Genomic DNA, 16994 nt, shown 5'->3' with positions numbered 1-16994 from the left:
AAATAACAAAACCTAATTTCTCAAATATGTTCATTATAGTGAGGCATAATAGCAAAGTTTGCTTTTCTGACCATTTCTAAGTGTACCATGGAGTGGCATTAATTACATTCACAACGTCTTGCCATTCACAACCCTGAGATAGAGAGCAGCGTGCCCCACCAATCGACAGAGCCAGCCAGGAGCCCCACCATGGAACGTTTTTTAATGAACATGTACGTTCATTCATCTATAATGTTGCAGGCCCTGTACTAAGGATTGGGAACAGAAACTGGCATGGGACCATGCTTGCACATTGACTTCATGGATCAAGGTGCGTGCTGCTTCAGTGTTGTTTTGTTTTTTCTTCCTTTGCGGTCAGATAACAGGTAAGTTTTTATATATGTAGGGAGGAGGACAGGGTTGAAAGAGGCCGTGGGTACACCTCAGATGTCGGGGAGCAGCTCGCGGGAAGATGCGGTCTCCCAACGCTCAATTCCAAAGACCAAGGCCAACACAGTATTGAAGGGAAGCCGGTGAACTAGCCAGACCTGCGGAGGGCGGAGCGAAGGAGCCCTCGGCGAGGCTTGGGCGGGGCTGGGGGCGGGGCCTGAGCTGGGCGGGCCAGGGGAACGGAGCGGAGATGCCGGGGCGGTTCCTGGGCGGGGCTTGAGCGGGGCCAAGGCGGGTTCTGGTGAGTCGCTCCGCCCCGGCCTGGGCCTGCACCTGAAGCGGCCGGGGCTAGGACGCTGAGTGCCGGCTTCTTCTCCCGCCCAACTCCCGGGTGGCGGTGGCCGACGGGAAGCCCAAGTGGGATGCGGCTGACGCGGAAGCGGCTCTGCTCGTTTCTCATCGCCGTGTACTGCCTCTTCTCCCTCTACGCCGCCTACCACGTCTTCTTCGGGCACCGCCGCCGGGCTCCGGCCGCGTCTTCGCGGGGCCTAAGGAAGGGGGCGTCCCCGGCGCGGGGGAGGCGCGGCCGAGGTAGGACCCTGGGTGGTCGCAGAGCTGGCTCTCGGGTCCCGGAGTGCCCGCGGGCGCCCGGCTGCCTCTAGCCTCCTCCCGCTCTCGGTTGCCGGCGGTGGGCTCGGGTTGGAGGCGTGTGCCGGTGTCTCAGCCCTCGGCCGAGTCTCACACGCCGTCCCCACTGCCCACCTCCAAAGCTGGCAGGCGCGCGCTTTCGTAAAACACGTCTGGAGTACGCCAGGCGTGGTCACGAAATTCTTGGGAATGCCGCTGGGTTCAAGACCTCTGTTTCCTCATTGAAACAAAGAGCCTTTTCTAATCATGCAGTGACTTGGGAAGGCCTGGGCGTTTCGCCTCCAAATTGTGATCCTCTGGCCCGTATTTTGGCCTATGTCAGTTTCGGACTCAGACTTACCTCTCCCTCTTTTAGAATTTTGCACAGTAGTGTCTAAAACTGTTGGTCATTTTACATTCTGAAGTCTAGTATGTGTAGGCTACGTGTGTAATCGATACAGAATTGCAAAAGTTAAAGTCACTTGGGAGAGAGATAAATTTGTGTCTTCTGTTAATATTCTGAGAGCTTTCAGAATAGAGATTTAATAAAAATTCAATTTTGACTTCCTTTTTTAAAAATTGTATGTGTTTAACAAGTTCAGATTCAGTTGCTTTACCTCTTTGAAAAACTAAAAGGAGCACTCCCTAATATCTAATGTAAATGGCTTGAATTTATCTACAACTGCAGCTCTATCGTACTGATAAGCACTGTTACTCTTTTTAAAACACAGAACAATCTACTCTGGGAAGTGAAGAATGGAATCCTTGGGAAGGAGATGAAAAAAATGAGCAACAACACAGATTTAAAACTAGTCTTCAAATATTAAATAAATCCACAAAAGGGAAAACAGACTTCCATGTACAAATCTGGGGCAAAGCTGCCATTGGTAAGTTGATGTATAGAGCTAAGACACGTGAAAAGAATCCTAAAAGTGACTTTATTAATATTAAATTCAATTTGTTTTAATGCAGTCAGTATATGTCATCATTTGTTAATTAAGGCATCATGATGCATTTTGTTTACTTTTCCTTAATATCTTTTCCTCCTTTCTGTTGGACAGTATCTGTGTAAACACACACAAGCACATGTACACAAATATCCTATTGTTGGTCTCTAGGAGAGTACAGCTTTATTTGTAGATACAAAGTAGAATGTAAGCATTGTTATATAGAAATGCCTAGATCTACTGAATTTTTATGAAAATATGTATATATTGGATACTTGACACACAAGTATAAGATGTGGCCTCTGTACTTGATAGCCAAGCAAGTTTGGGAAACATTGAACTGAACTAAGTTAAACAAGGTTCTTTGTTACCGGACAATCTCAGAGCCTTTAATATGCCAGTGTTCATTATAAATGTATAAAATGGGGTATAGTATATAGTTGATTAAACTTGAATGCCCACAAAAGCAGTTTTGCTCTATCATATGAGTCTAGTGTTCCAAGTTGTAGATTATGCTCAATTAGAGAATAGGATCCTCCATGAGTGTTACAAGAGTCAGAAAAATTTAGTGAATTAAAAGAAGCTTTATTGGACCTTTAAACACAGGTTGGATTTATGTACAGTAAGGAATTTGGATAGAAAGGACCAAATTGGAAGAAAGTAATCAGAGAATGATGCTTTTGCCTTTCATGTTTCATAAATTCATTCACACTTGCATGCAATATGCATCCTTGAAGATTACGCCTGACCGCTCAAGCTCCAATCAATTTCTAGCAATTTTTTCTTTACAAAATCTCTAATATTAATTTCTTCCTTTAAAGTCCCTCTTCCCCATTCTAGTTTTTAATTAAATCTACATCTTAACAGGTTTTCATGTTTTTAGACTTTTCTCTTTTTATAAGTTTATTTATTTATTTTGAAAGAGAGAGCAAGAAAGAGAGAGAGCAGGAGAGCGGCAGAGAGATGGAGAGACAGAATCCCAAGCAAGCTTTGTGCTGTCAGTACAGATCCCCAGTCGGAGCTCACACTCATGAACAATGAGATCTTGACCTGAGCCAGATCAAGAATTGGATGCTTAACCTCCTCAGCCACTCAGGTGCCCCTGGACTTTTCTCTTTTCAATTCAGTTAGCCCAAAGTGGCCACATGAGTTTTATCAAACACTCCTTTTCATCAACCTGTTTCCCAGGCATAAAGGATTCTAATCCATTCTTATACAAAAAGGAGAGGAGTATCTGGGTGGCTCAGTGGGTTGAGTGACCAGCTTTAGCTCAGGTCATGATCTTGCAGTCTGTAAGTTCGAGCCCTGCATCGGGCTCTGTGTTGACAACTCAGAGCCTGGAGCCTGCTTCAGATTCTGTGTCTCCCTCTCTCTCTGACTGCCCCACTCATACACTTTATCTCTTGCTTTAAAAAATAAACATTTTTTTAAAGTTTTTTAAAAAGGAGGAAAATGGAGTCACTGGTCCAAGCAGTTCTGAAATTCAGCCAAACAAATCATTAGGTTTCAAGGCCTGAGAATAATCTGTGGTTCAAAGTTGCTTCTAATCTTTTGGCTCCAACTCTGCAGTCATCCTTCCTTTTTCATGAATGGTAGCATATGCTTACAGCTCAGTGGTTTCATCAGCCTGCTGATGTAATTTAGGGAGCCCAGCACCCTTCTTTCATTTCAACATCTCTGGGTCCCCTCTAGTCCAAGCTAGCAGTGTTTCTGCTGATGTAGCATTCTCCAGGCTTTGTGGGTCTCCCGCGTACGGCACTCAATTAGATAAGGGCTCGCCTGGGTAATCCCATCCGTTTCTGCTTCTCCTGAGATGGCTGAGGAGATCCATAAATACCACACCTAATATCCTCAAAGAGCCCTCTCTGTGACTGAGTATTTTAACCGTTTTATCCTTCTGAGACACTAGCAAAAAGATACTCAGCTACGTCCTTGGCCTTTTTTCCCCAGAGCTTGCCTTTCTGACTGTGAATCTCCTAATTTTCTACCACTTTTGCAATTGAGTAGGCTGAGAATTTCCCAAATCATCAAGTCCTGGCTCCTTGCTTTGCAGTTTTTCCCTCCATCACTCTTTCCTCTCATATTTACTATAATCAGCAAGGAGAAACCAGGCCACCGCTTCAATGCTCCTTGGAAATCTTTTCAGCTAAGTATCCCAGTTTATCATTTACACATTCCATTTCCCATATAACTTGTGGACACAATTCAGCTAAGCTTTCTGGCGCTAATATAAGTAGATCCCAGTTTCTAATAGCATGGTCTTCATTTCCTTGTGAGCCCTCAGCATCATCACTTTTAACATGCATATTTCTACCAACAGTCTGCTTACATATTTATGAAAACCAACATAAGGGGGATTTTTTCTACTGTAATTTTTCTTCTGAGTTCTCACTAGCTGAGTCACTAATACCCATACTTCTGCTGATAACCTGTCCAGAGCAATCTAATCTAGACATTTTTAAAAATTTTTATTTGAGAGAGAGAGCACCAGCCAGGGAGGGGTAGAGTAAGTAAGAGAGAGAATTCCAAGCAGGCTCCACGCTGTCAACACAGAGCCCAACATGGGGCTTGAACTCAGAAACCATGAGATCATGACCTGAGATGAAACCAAGAGTTGGGTCCTTAGCTGACTGAGTCGTCCAGGCACCCTTCTCATCTAGGCATTTTTAAGTCCTGCTCCTTAGAATTCTTTCAGCCTCTCCCCATTACCCAATTCCAAACCACTTCCAGATTTTTAAGTATTTGTTGTATTCCAGGTATCATAATCTGTAGTTTCCTATAGCTGCCATAACCAGTTACCAAAAATTTAGTGACTTATAAAACAACACGAATTTATTATTTTTTAAATTAAATAATTGGCATATAACATTAGATTAGTTTCAGGTATACAACATAATGGTTTGATATATTTACTTGATAGTTTGATATATTTACTATATTTATTTGCTATTGGGAAGTTATCAATATAGTAAGTCTAGTTAGTATCCATCATCACACATACTTATACTTTCTTTTTCTTGTGATGAGAACTTTTGAGATCTACTCTCTTGGAAACTTTCACATATACAAAATAGCATTATTAATTATAGTCACCATAAACTTAGACTCTTACATTTTTGAGGGTAGAAGACTAAAATGTGTCCACAAGGCTGTATTCCTCTTAGAGGCTCTCAAGGAGGATTTGTGTACTTGACTTTCACATCTTCTTGAGGTCACCCAAATTCCTTGGCTCATGGCTCCATATCATTCTGACCTCTGCCTCCATCCTCAGAACTCCTTTCCTTACTCTGACACTCTTGCCTCCTGCTTGTGAAGACCCTAGTGACTATAAAGGGTCCACCCAGATAACCCAGGGTAATCTCCCTGCTTCAGCATCCGTAATCACATATAGAAAATCTCTTTTGCCATGTAAGAGAACGTATTCATAGATTCTAGAGATTACATCTTAGGACATACTTACTGGGTGGACAGGGAGGCATTATTTGATCACCACTTTTGGAAAGCTTTATCTGATTGGCTAGGTGTTTAAGCATAGTTATTTTGTGTGTGTGTCCTCTAGCACCAGGGCATGCTGAAAACAGAAGAAAACACACCTGTCAGTGTCAGTAAAACAGGGCCGCCAGGTTACATCATTGTGTGACACTGCTTTCCTCTCCTCTCAGAGCTTTCATGCAGGTGAAATCCTGGTAAAATACCAGAGGCGGCCCTACGGAGAAAGATACAATGGCATTTGTCTACTGAGGGCTTCATGTGGTGAGGGATGTGTGTTCCGGTGAGGAGGAGTTACTATCTCCTTGATGTGTTAACTGTATACATGCATACACGAGCTCCACTGTATACGTGCATACATGAGCTCCACTGTATACGTGCATACATGAGCTCCACTGTATATGTGCATACATGAGCTCCTCTGGTTATATTTGGCACAAAATGGTGAATCCCCCTAGTTCATTATGATACAGAAACTAGAAACTGTTCTAATCATATAGTAACTTACATTATAACACATTACAGTATAAAACAGGTGGTAAAAGTGATCATTAGGGTTTCTCACATTTAGAGTAAGAAGGGTTGTTGTCTTCATTATAACCCACATTTTGCTACATTTCACACTGTCAACCGCTGAATTCTGTCTCTCACACATTAGCTGCCATATTGATCATATGAGCTATGGCTTGGTAGAGCTGCCTACCAAGGGACCAGTGAGGAATAAAATCTGGTTTCCAGCCCAAATTATATAAATGAGCAGAATGTAAACTCATCTCACACACCAGAGTAAACGAGACAGTCAATGGGTTTGTTTCTGTTTTTTTTTTTAATTACCAGGTTTGTATCTCTGGGAGCATATTTTTGAAGGCTTACTTGATCCCACTGATGTGACTGCTCAGTGGAGAGAAGGAAATTCTGTTGTAGGAAGAACACATTACAGGTATTAACTGTGCAACATTAACCTTCACTGTGCTTCTGTGCAATGTTTTATGTAAATACTAGAAAAAAAATAAAATAAGAGGGAAATATATTTAGAGACAGTATTTGCACTTCAACTTATTGTGAAGAATAGAGAAGTAAACTCATGAAAATATACTTGTAGTTAAAGCTTACCTAAACATTTTACAAAATACGTCCTTTTTAAAATTTTGTTTCAGTTTTATTGAAACATTGCTGTGATTATATGGGAAAGTTCATGCCCCAAATTTTGTAACATTTGATTGTTGATAAGCATTTAACATTCCATATCTTGGAGGAATAATATATAAACTTAAAAGTATTTTCATTTTTCTCTTTTCATATAATAGTCATGTTCACATGTTTTATAATAACTCAAGTGGTATTAAAGCTCTTATGAGCTTTGAAGGTTTTATAAAAATGTATTTATATATGAGTTCTATCATGAGTTGATTGTATAGATTACCATTTTAATGCAATACTCAGAAATCTTTTATCAGATTCCATAAAACCAATGAATTTTTATTTTTATAAAACTTTTATCTATGATTCTATATTCTCTAAAGTTTTTTCAAGTTTACTTATTTATTTTGAGAAAGAGAGCTTGTGCAAGCATGAGTTTAGGAGGGGCAAAGGAGAGGGAGAGAGAGAATCCCAAACAGGCTCCATGCTGTCAGTGCAGAACCCAACACAAGGTTCGAACCCATCAACTGAGAGATTATGACCTGAGCTGAAAGCAAGAAGAGTCATACGCTTAACCAAGTGAGCCACCCAGGCACCCCATGAAGATTTTTAAACAGGTAGAATTAAGGTTGTTTTATTTAATTTTTCCATATGAGAGAGTGCTATTTTCTATGAGATTTTGCTTTCTTATTGAAATAAAAAATAAAAATAATTATTTTTAAATGCTTATTCCATCTAACAATTAGACTATTAGGGGAAAAAAAATGTCAACGAAAGAGTCAGGTTTTTATTAGGATTCCATTAATTTCCCACAGAAATCAAGAAGAAAAGCTATGGTTAATCTCAATTTCATTTGAATTTTCACTGCTCTTTAATTCTTTATACATACTCAGAAAGCAATTTCATTTCATGTATCTTTTCAAAGTAATCATTCTTGAAAAGTAAACAGATTTTTTTTAAGTTTTATTTACTTATTTTTAAGTAAACTCTACACCTGCCGTGGGGCTTATGCTCGGGACCCCAAGATCAAGAGTCACATGCTCTACCAGCTAAGCCAGCTTGGGGCCCCTAAACAGTTTATTTTTAAGTATACCCAATGTGGGGTTTGAACCCACAACCCTGATATCAAAAGCTGCATGCTCCAACTGAGCCAGCCAGGCACCCTAGAAAAAGCAAATAGGTTTTTAAATCATCATTAGTAATGATTATTTTTTCTTTCATCTCCAGGCTTCTATTTTTCAAATCCCATTCAAAAGTTTATACATAGTCCTAAACTTACAGCAGTTGGATTTGGGTGTTTGAAAGCAAATCAGTATTATCCATATAAATATAATATTGTGGTATTTGAAAAGTAAATATGCCTATTGGGTATTGGATAATAGTTCTACCCATAATATATAGATTTTTTTTCAGAAAAATTCTTAAATTCATAGAGAAGGTAGCCTACAGTTTTACTGTAATGATAGCAAAGGATCTGAGGAAACAGTATTAACTCCCAAAAAAGAAAGCTGGTTTACCCTTCCCTTCTGAAATGTTTACCTGAGGTTTTATATTATGGTCATATAACAATACCATTTCCTCTTAAGATTTAGAACTTTGTATTCAAGGAGTTCACTTGACAGAATTTTTTAAACAGCTCATTAAAGTTTTAGGCTCATGAAAAGTCATATACATAAGTTATTTTTCCAAAATTAATAAATTTTTGTGGGATTGCAAATTTTTAGTTGATCCAGGCTACATGGGTATTAACTTAAAATATTTTAACACATTCATCCGTATTTAACCAAAACTGAATTAGAAGTTATGAGTCACCTTGAAGCTATTGAAAGAGTTTCTAAGTACTATCAGGGTACTTGTTGTAAAAAAGTATAAATACATTTTGTTTAAATAAATCTTTAACTTTACAAAGGCCTATATAGGCCGAAAGTATATATGTAATCCAGAATAACAAGTAAATAACTCAGAATGGAAATAGAACTACCAGTTAATCAATCCACATGCTTACATAGGCTTAACCAGCACATTCATTCCATATTGACGGACTACAAGTAATACCCAATTATATGAGGGGGGTTTGATTAAATATAGAATCAAGATATGGGGTTTAACTATATGTAGTACCTCAGATCTGTGTTTCAGAGGGAAGAAATGACTGTCTTCATCATGAATCAGTAACAGAATGGTCTGTGCTCAGGATATGAATACACACATGGTAAACTGAATTTCTGAGTCACCCTAATGAAGCACTGTCACCTCTGGGCACTAGAGCAGTGTGACTGAGTTGTTAGGAGCACTTGCTACCAGGGACGCCAGGGTGGCTCTGTCTGTTAAGCATCCAACTCTTTGATTTCGGCTCAGGTCATAATTTCACAGTTTGTGAGTTTGAGCAACACCCACCCCCCCACCCGGCATCAATGATGTGTTGCCTGCTTGGGATTCTCTCTCTCCCTCTCTTTCTCTCTGCCCCTCCCCTACTTATGCACATGTACTTTCTTTCCCTCTCTCTCTTAAAATAAATAAATAAACTTAAAAAAATATTAAAGAAAAAAGAGCATGTACTGCAGCCAAAATAATCTGAGTTTAAATTCCAGCTTTACCTCTTTGTTTATTTATTTATTTCGAGGGAGAATACATGCTTGCAGGGGAGGGGCAGAGAGAGAGAGAGAGAGAGAGAGAGAGAAGAAACCCCAAACAGGCTCCGTGCTATCAGCACAGAACCCAAGGAGACTTGATCCCATGACCGTGAGATCATGACCTGAAGCAAAATCAAGAGTCGCTGTTTAACTGACTGAGCCACCCCCCGCTTTATCTCTTATTAGCTGTCTGACCTTGGGCAAATCTCTTAACCTCTCTGCCTGGATTTCCTTAAATTTAAAATATGGCAAATAATAGTTTCTATTTCACAGGATTATTTTGAAGATTAAACATTAATAGATGTAGAGTGCTTAGAATAGTACCTGGCACACAGTAATCACTACAGAAGTCTTGTGGTTGTTATTAGTTTTACTATTTCTACTATTACTTAAATAGGTCCTGCAACATCTCCGTACCTTTCAGTTCCTTCTCTGTGTTTCCAATATTAAATATTATCTCACCTTCATGTTCCTTCACAAAACCTTATTGCTACGTTATTTATATTGATATGTTCAGTTAGGTTACAAGACAGCCTGGGACTCGTTCTGTCTCATGAAGAAACTTTGCCTGTCTCTATTCATATCTATTATACATTGATTTACAGTTTAATTTCATGAGGCAACTTCATTTTTAATTTCTTAGGATGAATCTTACTTCTGCTCATGATGGCCTTTGCTCATCCTTAAAACACTGCCTTCAGGACCCTATAATGTCCATGTCCAGGCATTATCATAAGATATATAAATGACCAGCCATCTGATAAAATAAAAGCTGGATTCTAAATTACTTAATTTATTGTTATCAGAGCTCAATTATGGTATTTTCAATGGGCATCTGCTACTTAGGAAAATGCTGAAAAAAAAACAGGGCGCCTGTGTCAGACAGGCAAGCGTCCAACTCTTGATCTCAGCTCAGGTCTTGATCTCAGGGTCATGTGTTTCAAGCCCCGTGTTGGGCTCTGCACTGGGCAGGAAGCCAAGCTAAAAGGAAAAGAAAAGAAAAGAAAAGAGAAAGTTGAAACAAAAAGTTGAACTTATTTCTAAAGATCATGATAGAATAAATATGTCTGATCCTATTTTTAGAATTTCTAGATATTAACTAGTATAAGAAGTTAGGGAGCTCACTACTCATCACAATGACTGAAAGCTTTGTTAAAAGAGGATTTTTAAAACTATTACACTTGAATTTATATTTCATAAAATTCACCCATTTGGGAGCACCTGACTGGCTCAGTTAGAGGAACTGCCTTTTGGGACTCTTGATCTCAGAGTTGTGAGTTTGAGCCGCACGTAATGAACAAGAGTTAGGGACGCCTGGATGGCTCGGTTGGTTAAGCACCTGACTTTGGTTCAGGTCATGATCATGGATTGTGGGTTCAAGCCCCACATCAGGTGCTGTGCTGACAGCTCGCTGCCTAGAACCTGCTTCAGATTCTGTGTCTCCATTTCTCTCTGCCCCTCCCCTGCTTGCACTCTGGCTCTCTCTCTCTGAAAAATAAACACTAAAAAATATTTTCTAACAAAAATTTAAAAAATAAAGTTAAAAAGTCACCCGTGTATTGTTGTATATCGTTGACACACAGTGTTACTTTAGTTTCAGCTGCACCACATTGTTGTTCAACAACTCTGTATGTTGTGGCGTGCTCATCACAAGTGTAGCCACCACCTATGTGAGTGAAAGCTTCCATACCTATTAATAATGCTTACTTGGAACTACCTTTAAGTCAAACACTGGACCATAGATCAGTGAAGGTTTCAGGTAACATTTTCACATAAACAAAGACAAGTAGTTAATCTTTCACAAGGCTCATTCTCCCGCTCTAGCCATGCTAGAGTGAGAGTGGGAATACTCTGTCATAACCCTGAGTTGACAAGGTGTGGAGTCCTGACAGTAATGCCAACCAGAAAGCAGGTGGAATCGCAGCAGCTGTTCAAATGTAAAGGCCATTCATGAGTTCAGTATACCTATTTTGTAAAACCAAATTTTTAAAAAACTATTTATTAATCAAAATTGATATAGAATTCAGTGGCTAAGAGACACATGATCAGTGTGGCTTGTGTACTTATTCTTTTTTTTTTAAGATTTTATTTTTAAGTATTCTCTACAACCAATGTGGGCTTCAAAGTCACAACCAGGAGTCACGAGTTGCATACCCTACCGACTGAGCCAGCCAGGCACTCCATCTTGTGAGAGAGAGTAGGGGTGAGGGGCAGAGGGAGAGAGAGAGAGAATCCCAAGCAGGCTTCATGATCAGCCTGGAGCCAGACATGGGGCTCAATCCCACAACCCTGGAATTATGACCTGAGCCAAAATTGAGAATTAGAAGCTAAACCAACTGAGCTACTCAGGTGCCCCTGCACTTACTATTTTTTTAACTTTATTTATTTTGAGAGAGAGAGAGAGAGACAGAAAGAAAGGGAGAGAGAGAATCCCAAGCAGGCTCCACACACCTAAGTGACTGAGCCACCTAGGCACCCCTATTCTTTTTTTTTTTTTAGTGTTTGTTTATTTTAAGAGAGAGAGAGAGCAAGCAAGGGAGGAACCTAGAGAGAGGAGACAGAGAATCCTAAACAGGCTCTGCACCGTCAGCACAGAGTCTGATTTGGGGCTTGAACTCACAAACCAGTGAGATCATGAGCTGGGCCAAGACCAAGAGTCAGTCACTTAACTGAGTCACCCAGGCCCCCCTGCACTTGCCAGACTCTTAGCTGGAAAATTAGCAATCTTATGTCATATGATATTAGTGTTTATTGAGTAGTATTTGTTGAATTTAGAAACAGTATAATTTACTAATTATACTGGATTCTAAAAAATATATTCTCTTCACACTCAGCTTAAAAGTTAAAATTTGAATGATTTTTGTGGCCTTTCTGCATATTAAAAGTACTTACTGGCAGGAGATATTTTAATTAAGCCAAAGAGAAAAGAAAAAATATTGGAAATTAGAAGTCTTGACTATTAAATATATGCTAAGAAATACAGAAGAGTAAATCACTGTTTTAAAATTCCGTATATGAGCTCTTTAAATAAGCTTATTCTTCAGCTAATGGAATTTCATGATTGTTGCTTAACTAATAACTTTAGAAAACCAAAATGTACGTTTCATCATGCATGAATATACTGTAATATCGCATACATAAGACCTACTCTATATGATAAATGTGTAGCAGGAAAGTTATGATTAAATTGAATTTTTGTAACTTGATTCATACTTTACATCAGTAGGAGAACTAAAACAGATTGGCAGGGCAAATAACTCCCTGAGAGAGAATTACTGCTTTTTCATCCAACATCTCCTGAGGCCTATACTACTTGTTCATACTAGGCTCTGTGGATTTCAGAGTGAAAAAAACACTTTTCTCTGACCTCAGGGAGTTCACAGAATAGTGCTTGAGACAAAAACAAATAATATCCATCCCCTATATACAGCATATTGATAAGGTTGTAAATACTCTATTGTGTTAGTAGGTATTGAAATACAGAAGACAACTAACCCAGTCTGAGTAGAGTTGTAGAGTTGGGGGTATGAGGCCTATCAAGAAAGTCTTCCTAGAGGAGGTGACTATTAAGCCGAGTCTTCAAATATTAGTAGGATTTAGCAAAGCAGTGAGAGGAGAGATTATATTCCCATAGAAGCAACATCAGAGACTAAAAACTGATAAGCAGCTGTTTTGTGCACGGAATCGCAGACCATTCAGAATCCTTGGGGCTTGACGGTGGTGTGGGGTAACTGAGATTGGGAGTGCAGGGCAAGGGCAGGCCATGGTGGACCTCGTGTGTGCAACGTTAAGACTCTTGGCCTTTGTTCTTGGACAGTGAAAAGCAACTAAGATGATTAGACAAGATATTGGTATTGTCATGTATGTTTTTGGAGTAGATTTCTCTCATGGCCATGTGGGAAAATGATTTGAAGGAGACAAGTGGGTGCAGGCAGACCAGTAGGAGACTGTAAGTATCCAGCAGACCACAGATATAAAAGTAAGGGGTGAAATAAGGACATGCTGGTGGGCTCAGAGCCAGGAACAAGTGTGAGAAGTATTTTGGGGCCCAGCTATCAGAATTTAGGGATTAGGAGATGTGAGGATGAGAGCAAGAATTGAATCTGACAACTCCCTGGTTTCTAGCCTGCCTGACAGGATAGCGGGTGTGTGATTGAAATAGCAAATACAGGACCAGGAGCAGGTCTGTCCCCTCCTCTCCAGCACAGCACCTGCTTGACTCTCTCTTTCTCAGCAGACAACCCTGCCTTCTCTTTCCTCAAGAAAATTGGGTGTATCCATGATTATCTCCTCTAACTTTCACCTTCTGATATCCATCTGATCCCTTTCCGAACCTTATGTCTTCCCTAGCTCTCAGTGAGACTTCCTTCCCTGCTTCAAGGTTAAATCCCTCCACCTGTGCTTCCCTTCTGCCTCTTCCTGGACTTTGCTCTCCTGCATATTTAATCTTTCACTCACTATTGCTTTCCCACCTTCTCATCAAAACTTTCAAGAGTGTCTGCATTCACCGTCCCCAGTTCCTCACTTTTCATTCACTCTCAACCCACAGCAGTTGACTAGCACACCTCCCAACGCACACAAAATTCTTCACATCTTATAGGATTTTTCTTTTACCCCTGAAATTTCTCTACCCAGGTCTGTGTTTCCCAGACTGTGTACTGAGGCACCCTGGGGCCCCATAAAATATATATTCTTAAGATTTTCTTTTTAAATAATCTCAGCACCCAACCTGGGGCTCAGACTCAGAACCTAGAGATCAAGAGTCACAAGCTCCACTGACTGAGCCAGTCAGGCACCTCAGCACCACAAAATATCTTAAATATTTGTAGGAAATACGGTTATACTTCACATCTGTCAGACACCATGCAAACTACTGGCTCGAAGTAGCTACAGTTTCAACATCAGATTCCCCCTACATTTATTTCAGTGATGTCATATCTTTGTGGAGCTGGGTTTTCCATGGATGCTCTGCTAAAATTCAAGTATTATATAAAAATCAACGTGGGACAGGCAGTGATATGGGCAGTGTCCACTCTGACTCGAAGGTTTGCAAGATGTGTAGTGCTCAACAGGTGCACACATCCACCTCATTATAAGGTATTTGTGGTTAGTTAAGAATGAAACAAGAATTTTTTTTTCTTTCAGTGTGTGCATATTATTTTTCTAAGTGGCTTCTAGGCAGTTAGGACAAAATACTAAGACATTTTGGATTTCATGACTTTTTAAAAGTGTATTTATTAGAGGGATGGCAGGGAGGGACAGAGAGAGAGGGAGAGAGAGAGAATCCCAAGCAGGCTCCATGCTATCAGTGCAGAGGCCGATGTGGGGCCTCCATCCCAGGAACCATGAAATCATGACCTGAGCCAAAATCGAAAGTCAGACGCTTAAACATCTGAGCAACCCAGGCCCCCTGGACTTAATGACTTACAATACTGAACCATTACTCATTTCTTTTGGCTTAAGAGACACTGAAAAAAATTTCTGAAACACTGAGGGTGCTAGGAATGAAGAAAGATTAGGAACCTTGAATTTATACCTCAGTTCCTCATCATTGGCCCTGTGGCTTACACCATTATCTAAACATGACCTCGAGGTCTGGAAAGCTGATTAGTCAGTGCCTGAGAGCCACATTCCTGCTGCTGGAAGGCAAGAGCACACTGCAGAAGGGGGCTGTGGAGGTTCCCAGACTAGTCCGATGAGCCCAAGTGAGTCAGACCTCATTTCATTAATTTATGTGAGTCAATAAAATTAGAAGTATTCCCTTCACATGAAAGTGACATTTGAGCACAGCTTACTGTACTATTTTATTTTAACTTACAACTAAAACCTAGTATTAAAACACTTACTGTAAGCTCCCAACTTAATGGCATTTGAACAAAAGTTTTGCAATGTCCAGCCAAGTTAACACTGTACAAAATTATCTGTGGGTTTCTTCCAGTACACATATGGTATATTTTTAGTTACTGGAGACCTTTGTGATAAAAGGGGCCAAAGCAGTCTGAGTCATTAAAGTTTTCATAAGATAGATAATTATGGTTTAATTTTTCTGACTAAATTATAAAATGTCTTCTTCCATCTTTACCTGTTTCTGATTGGCTTAAGATTTTTAACTTATTTAAAATAGTCAGTACCCAGGGGCACCTGGCCAGCTCACTCAGAAGAGCATGCGACTCTCTTTTGATCTCAGGGTTGTGAGTTTGAGCCCCATGTTGGGCGTAGAGATTACTTAAAAATAAATAAACTTTTGGCACTGCTGATGCCACAGCTTTATAGCCTCTGTGCTGGCTCTACACAGACAAGGCAAAAAATGTCCAGACCTCCTGAGACTGAGCGGTGCGTCGAGTCTCTAATCACTGATTTCCAGAAGCACGCTGGAAAGAAGCTGATCGACTGCACGCTCTCCATGACAGAGTCCCTAACCTTTGTGAATACAGAACTGGCTGCCTTCACCAAGAACCCAAAGGACCCTGATGTCCTCTACCTTATAATGAAGAAACTGGACCTTAGCTCTGGTGGGCAGCTAGGTTTCCAAGAATTTGTTAATCTTATTGGCAGCCTGGCCATAGTTTCCCATAATTCCTTTACAAGGTCTACCCATTTCTAGAAGTAAATCTAAGGGGCTCTTGGGCCTGACTCCAGACCACCCTCTTTCCTGCGAAGAAACCTCCCAATCTTCACCTCCTCCTCACATCCTACATGTACCCTGGGCCCAGGGCATCCACCACCCTTTTTGCAGGCCAATCCTGCTGGTAATTAATAAAGCAATAGTGTCAGGCCATCTGAGTGGCTCAGTGGGTTAAGCGTCCCAGCTTCAGCTCAGGTCATGATCTCACAGTTTGTGAGTTGGAGCCCTGCATCAGGGTTTGTGCGGGCAGCTCAGAGCCTGGAGCCTGCAGCCTGTCGCAATCTCTGCCTCCCTCTCTCTCTGCCTCTCCGTCACTCATGCTCTGTCTCTCTCTTTCTTAAAAGTAAATAAGCATTAAAAAAAATTACAATAATGGCGTCATTTAAAGCACAATAAATAAGTAAATGCAATATTCAAATTTTGCACGTTCATTTGTTTTTAAAATTACATCTTTCTTTTTTAAAGATAGGCTTATAATTGAAAAAAGACTAATAAGTGGTTAATATAATAACTTGGAAAATTCAGAAGATGTTTCCATCACCCATAATTCCCACAACAGGGTTAGACAGAATTTTTGTCATGTACTTCCAGGTTTTTTTTCTACTTACAGTACTATGTAATTAAAATTAAAGTACAGATATAATGCTGTCTCCTGCTGTTTCACAGATTAATAACATACACTTGAGTGAAAGCTCCATGACCAATATTGTATTAAGTGCTTTACGACCATTCCCACCTTTTATCCTTACAACCCACTGTTTCTCTCTGACTAAATTAGTTCTGCTGCCCAATGTAATCTCATTCTCCTTATACTCCCTTAAATCACAAACTTATCTGCCTTTCTGCCTTTGTTCATATTACTTATATTTCCTGGAATATATTTCAACCTTTACCTTCCTCTTCTGATTCCCCTTTCATGTAAACTACCTTAGCAATTTTATTCTGTAATACTTAATATAGCATTTAATATGTTTTCTCATGTTAGTGTTTATTGAACTATAAAACACTGCAAGTATTTTATATATTACATGGTTATAAAGTAATAAATATATATCAATTGAAAATGCTTTATACCTCAAAGCCATAACCTATAAGTAATACTTTATTTCTTTTTTTAATAGTTTATTACCAAGTTGGTTTCCATATAACAACCAGTGCTCTTCC

The 16994-nt window shown here is 40.0% G+C and overlaps 1 protein-coding gene across 1 annotated transcript in view; it reads left to right on the top strand.

Moving 5' to 3' along the window:
* The first annotated feature begins 658 nt into the window (after window positions 1-658).
* RXYLT1 (ribitol xylosyltransferase 1) overlaps window positions 659-16994 on the top strand; it is a 28498-nt gene continuing 12162 nt past the window's right edge. Inside the window, exons 1-3 of the mRNA XM_029954411.1 lie at window positions 659-960; window positions 1728-1883; window positions 6270-6372. Coding sequence (XP_029810271.1) covers window positions 792-960; window positions 1728-1883; window positions 6270-6372 — 428 coding nt within the window. The 5' untranslated portion in view covers window positions 659-791. The remainder of the gene's footprint in view (window positions 961-1727; window positions 1884-6269; window positions 6373-16994) is intronic.

Source organism: Suricata suricatta, chromosome 10, assembly GCF_006229205.1.
Source record: "Suricata suricatta isolate VVHF042 chromosome 10, meerkat_22Aug2017_6uvM2_HiC, whole genome shotgun sequence".
Classification (NCBI taxonomy): domain Eukaryota; kingdom Metazoa; phylum Chordata; class Mammalia; order Carnivora; family Herpestidae; genus Suricata; species Suricata suricatta.
This window is presented reverse-complemented; position numbering and strand designations above follow the sequence as displayed.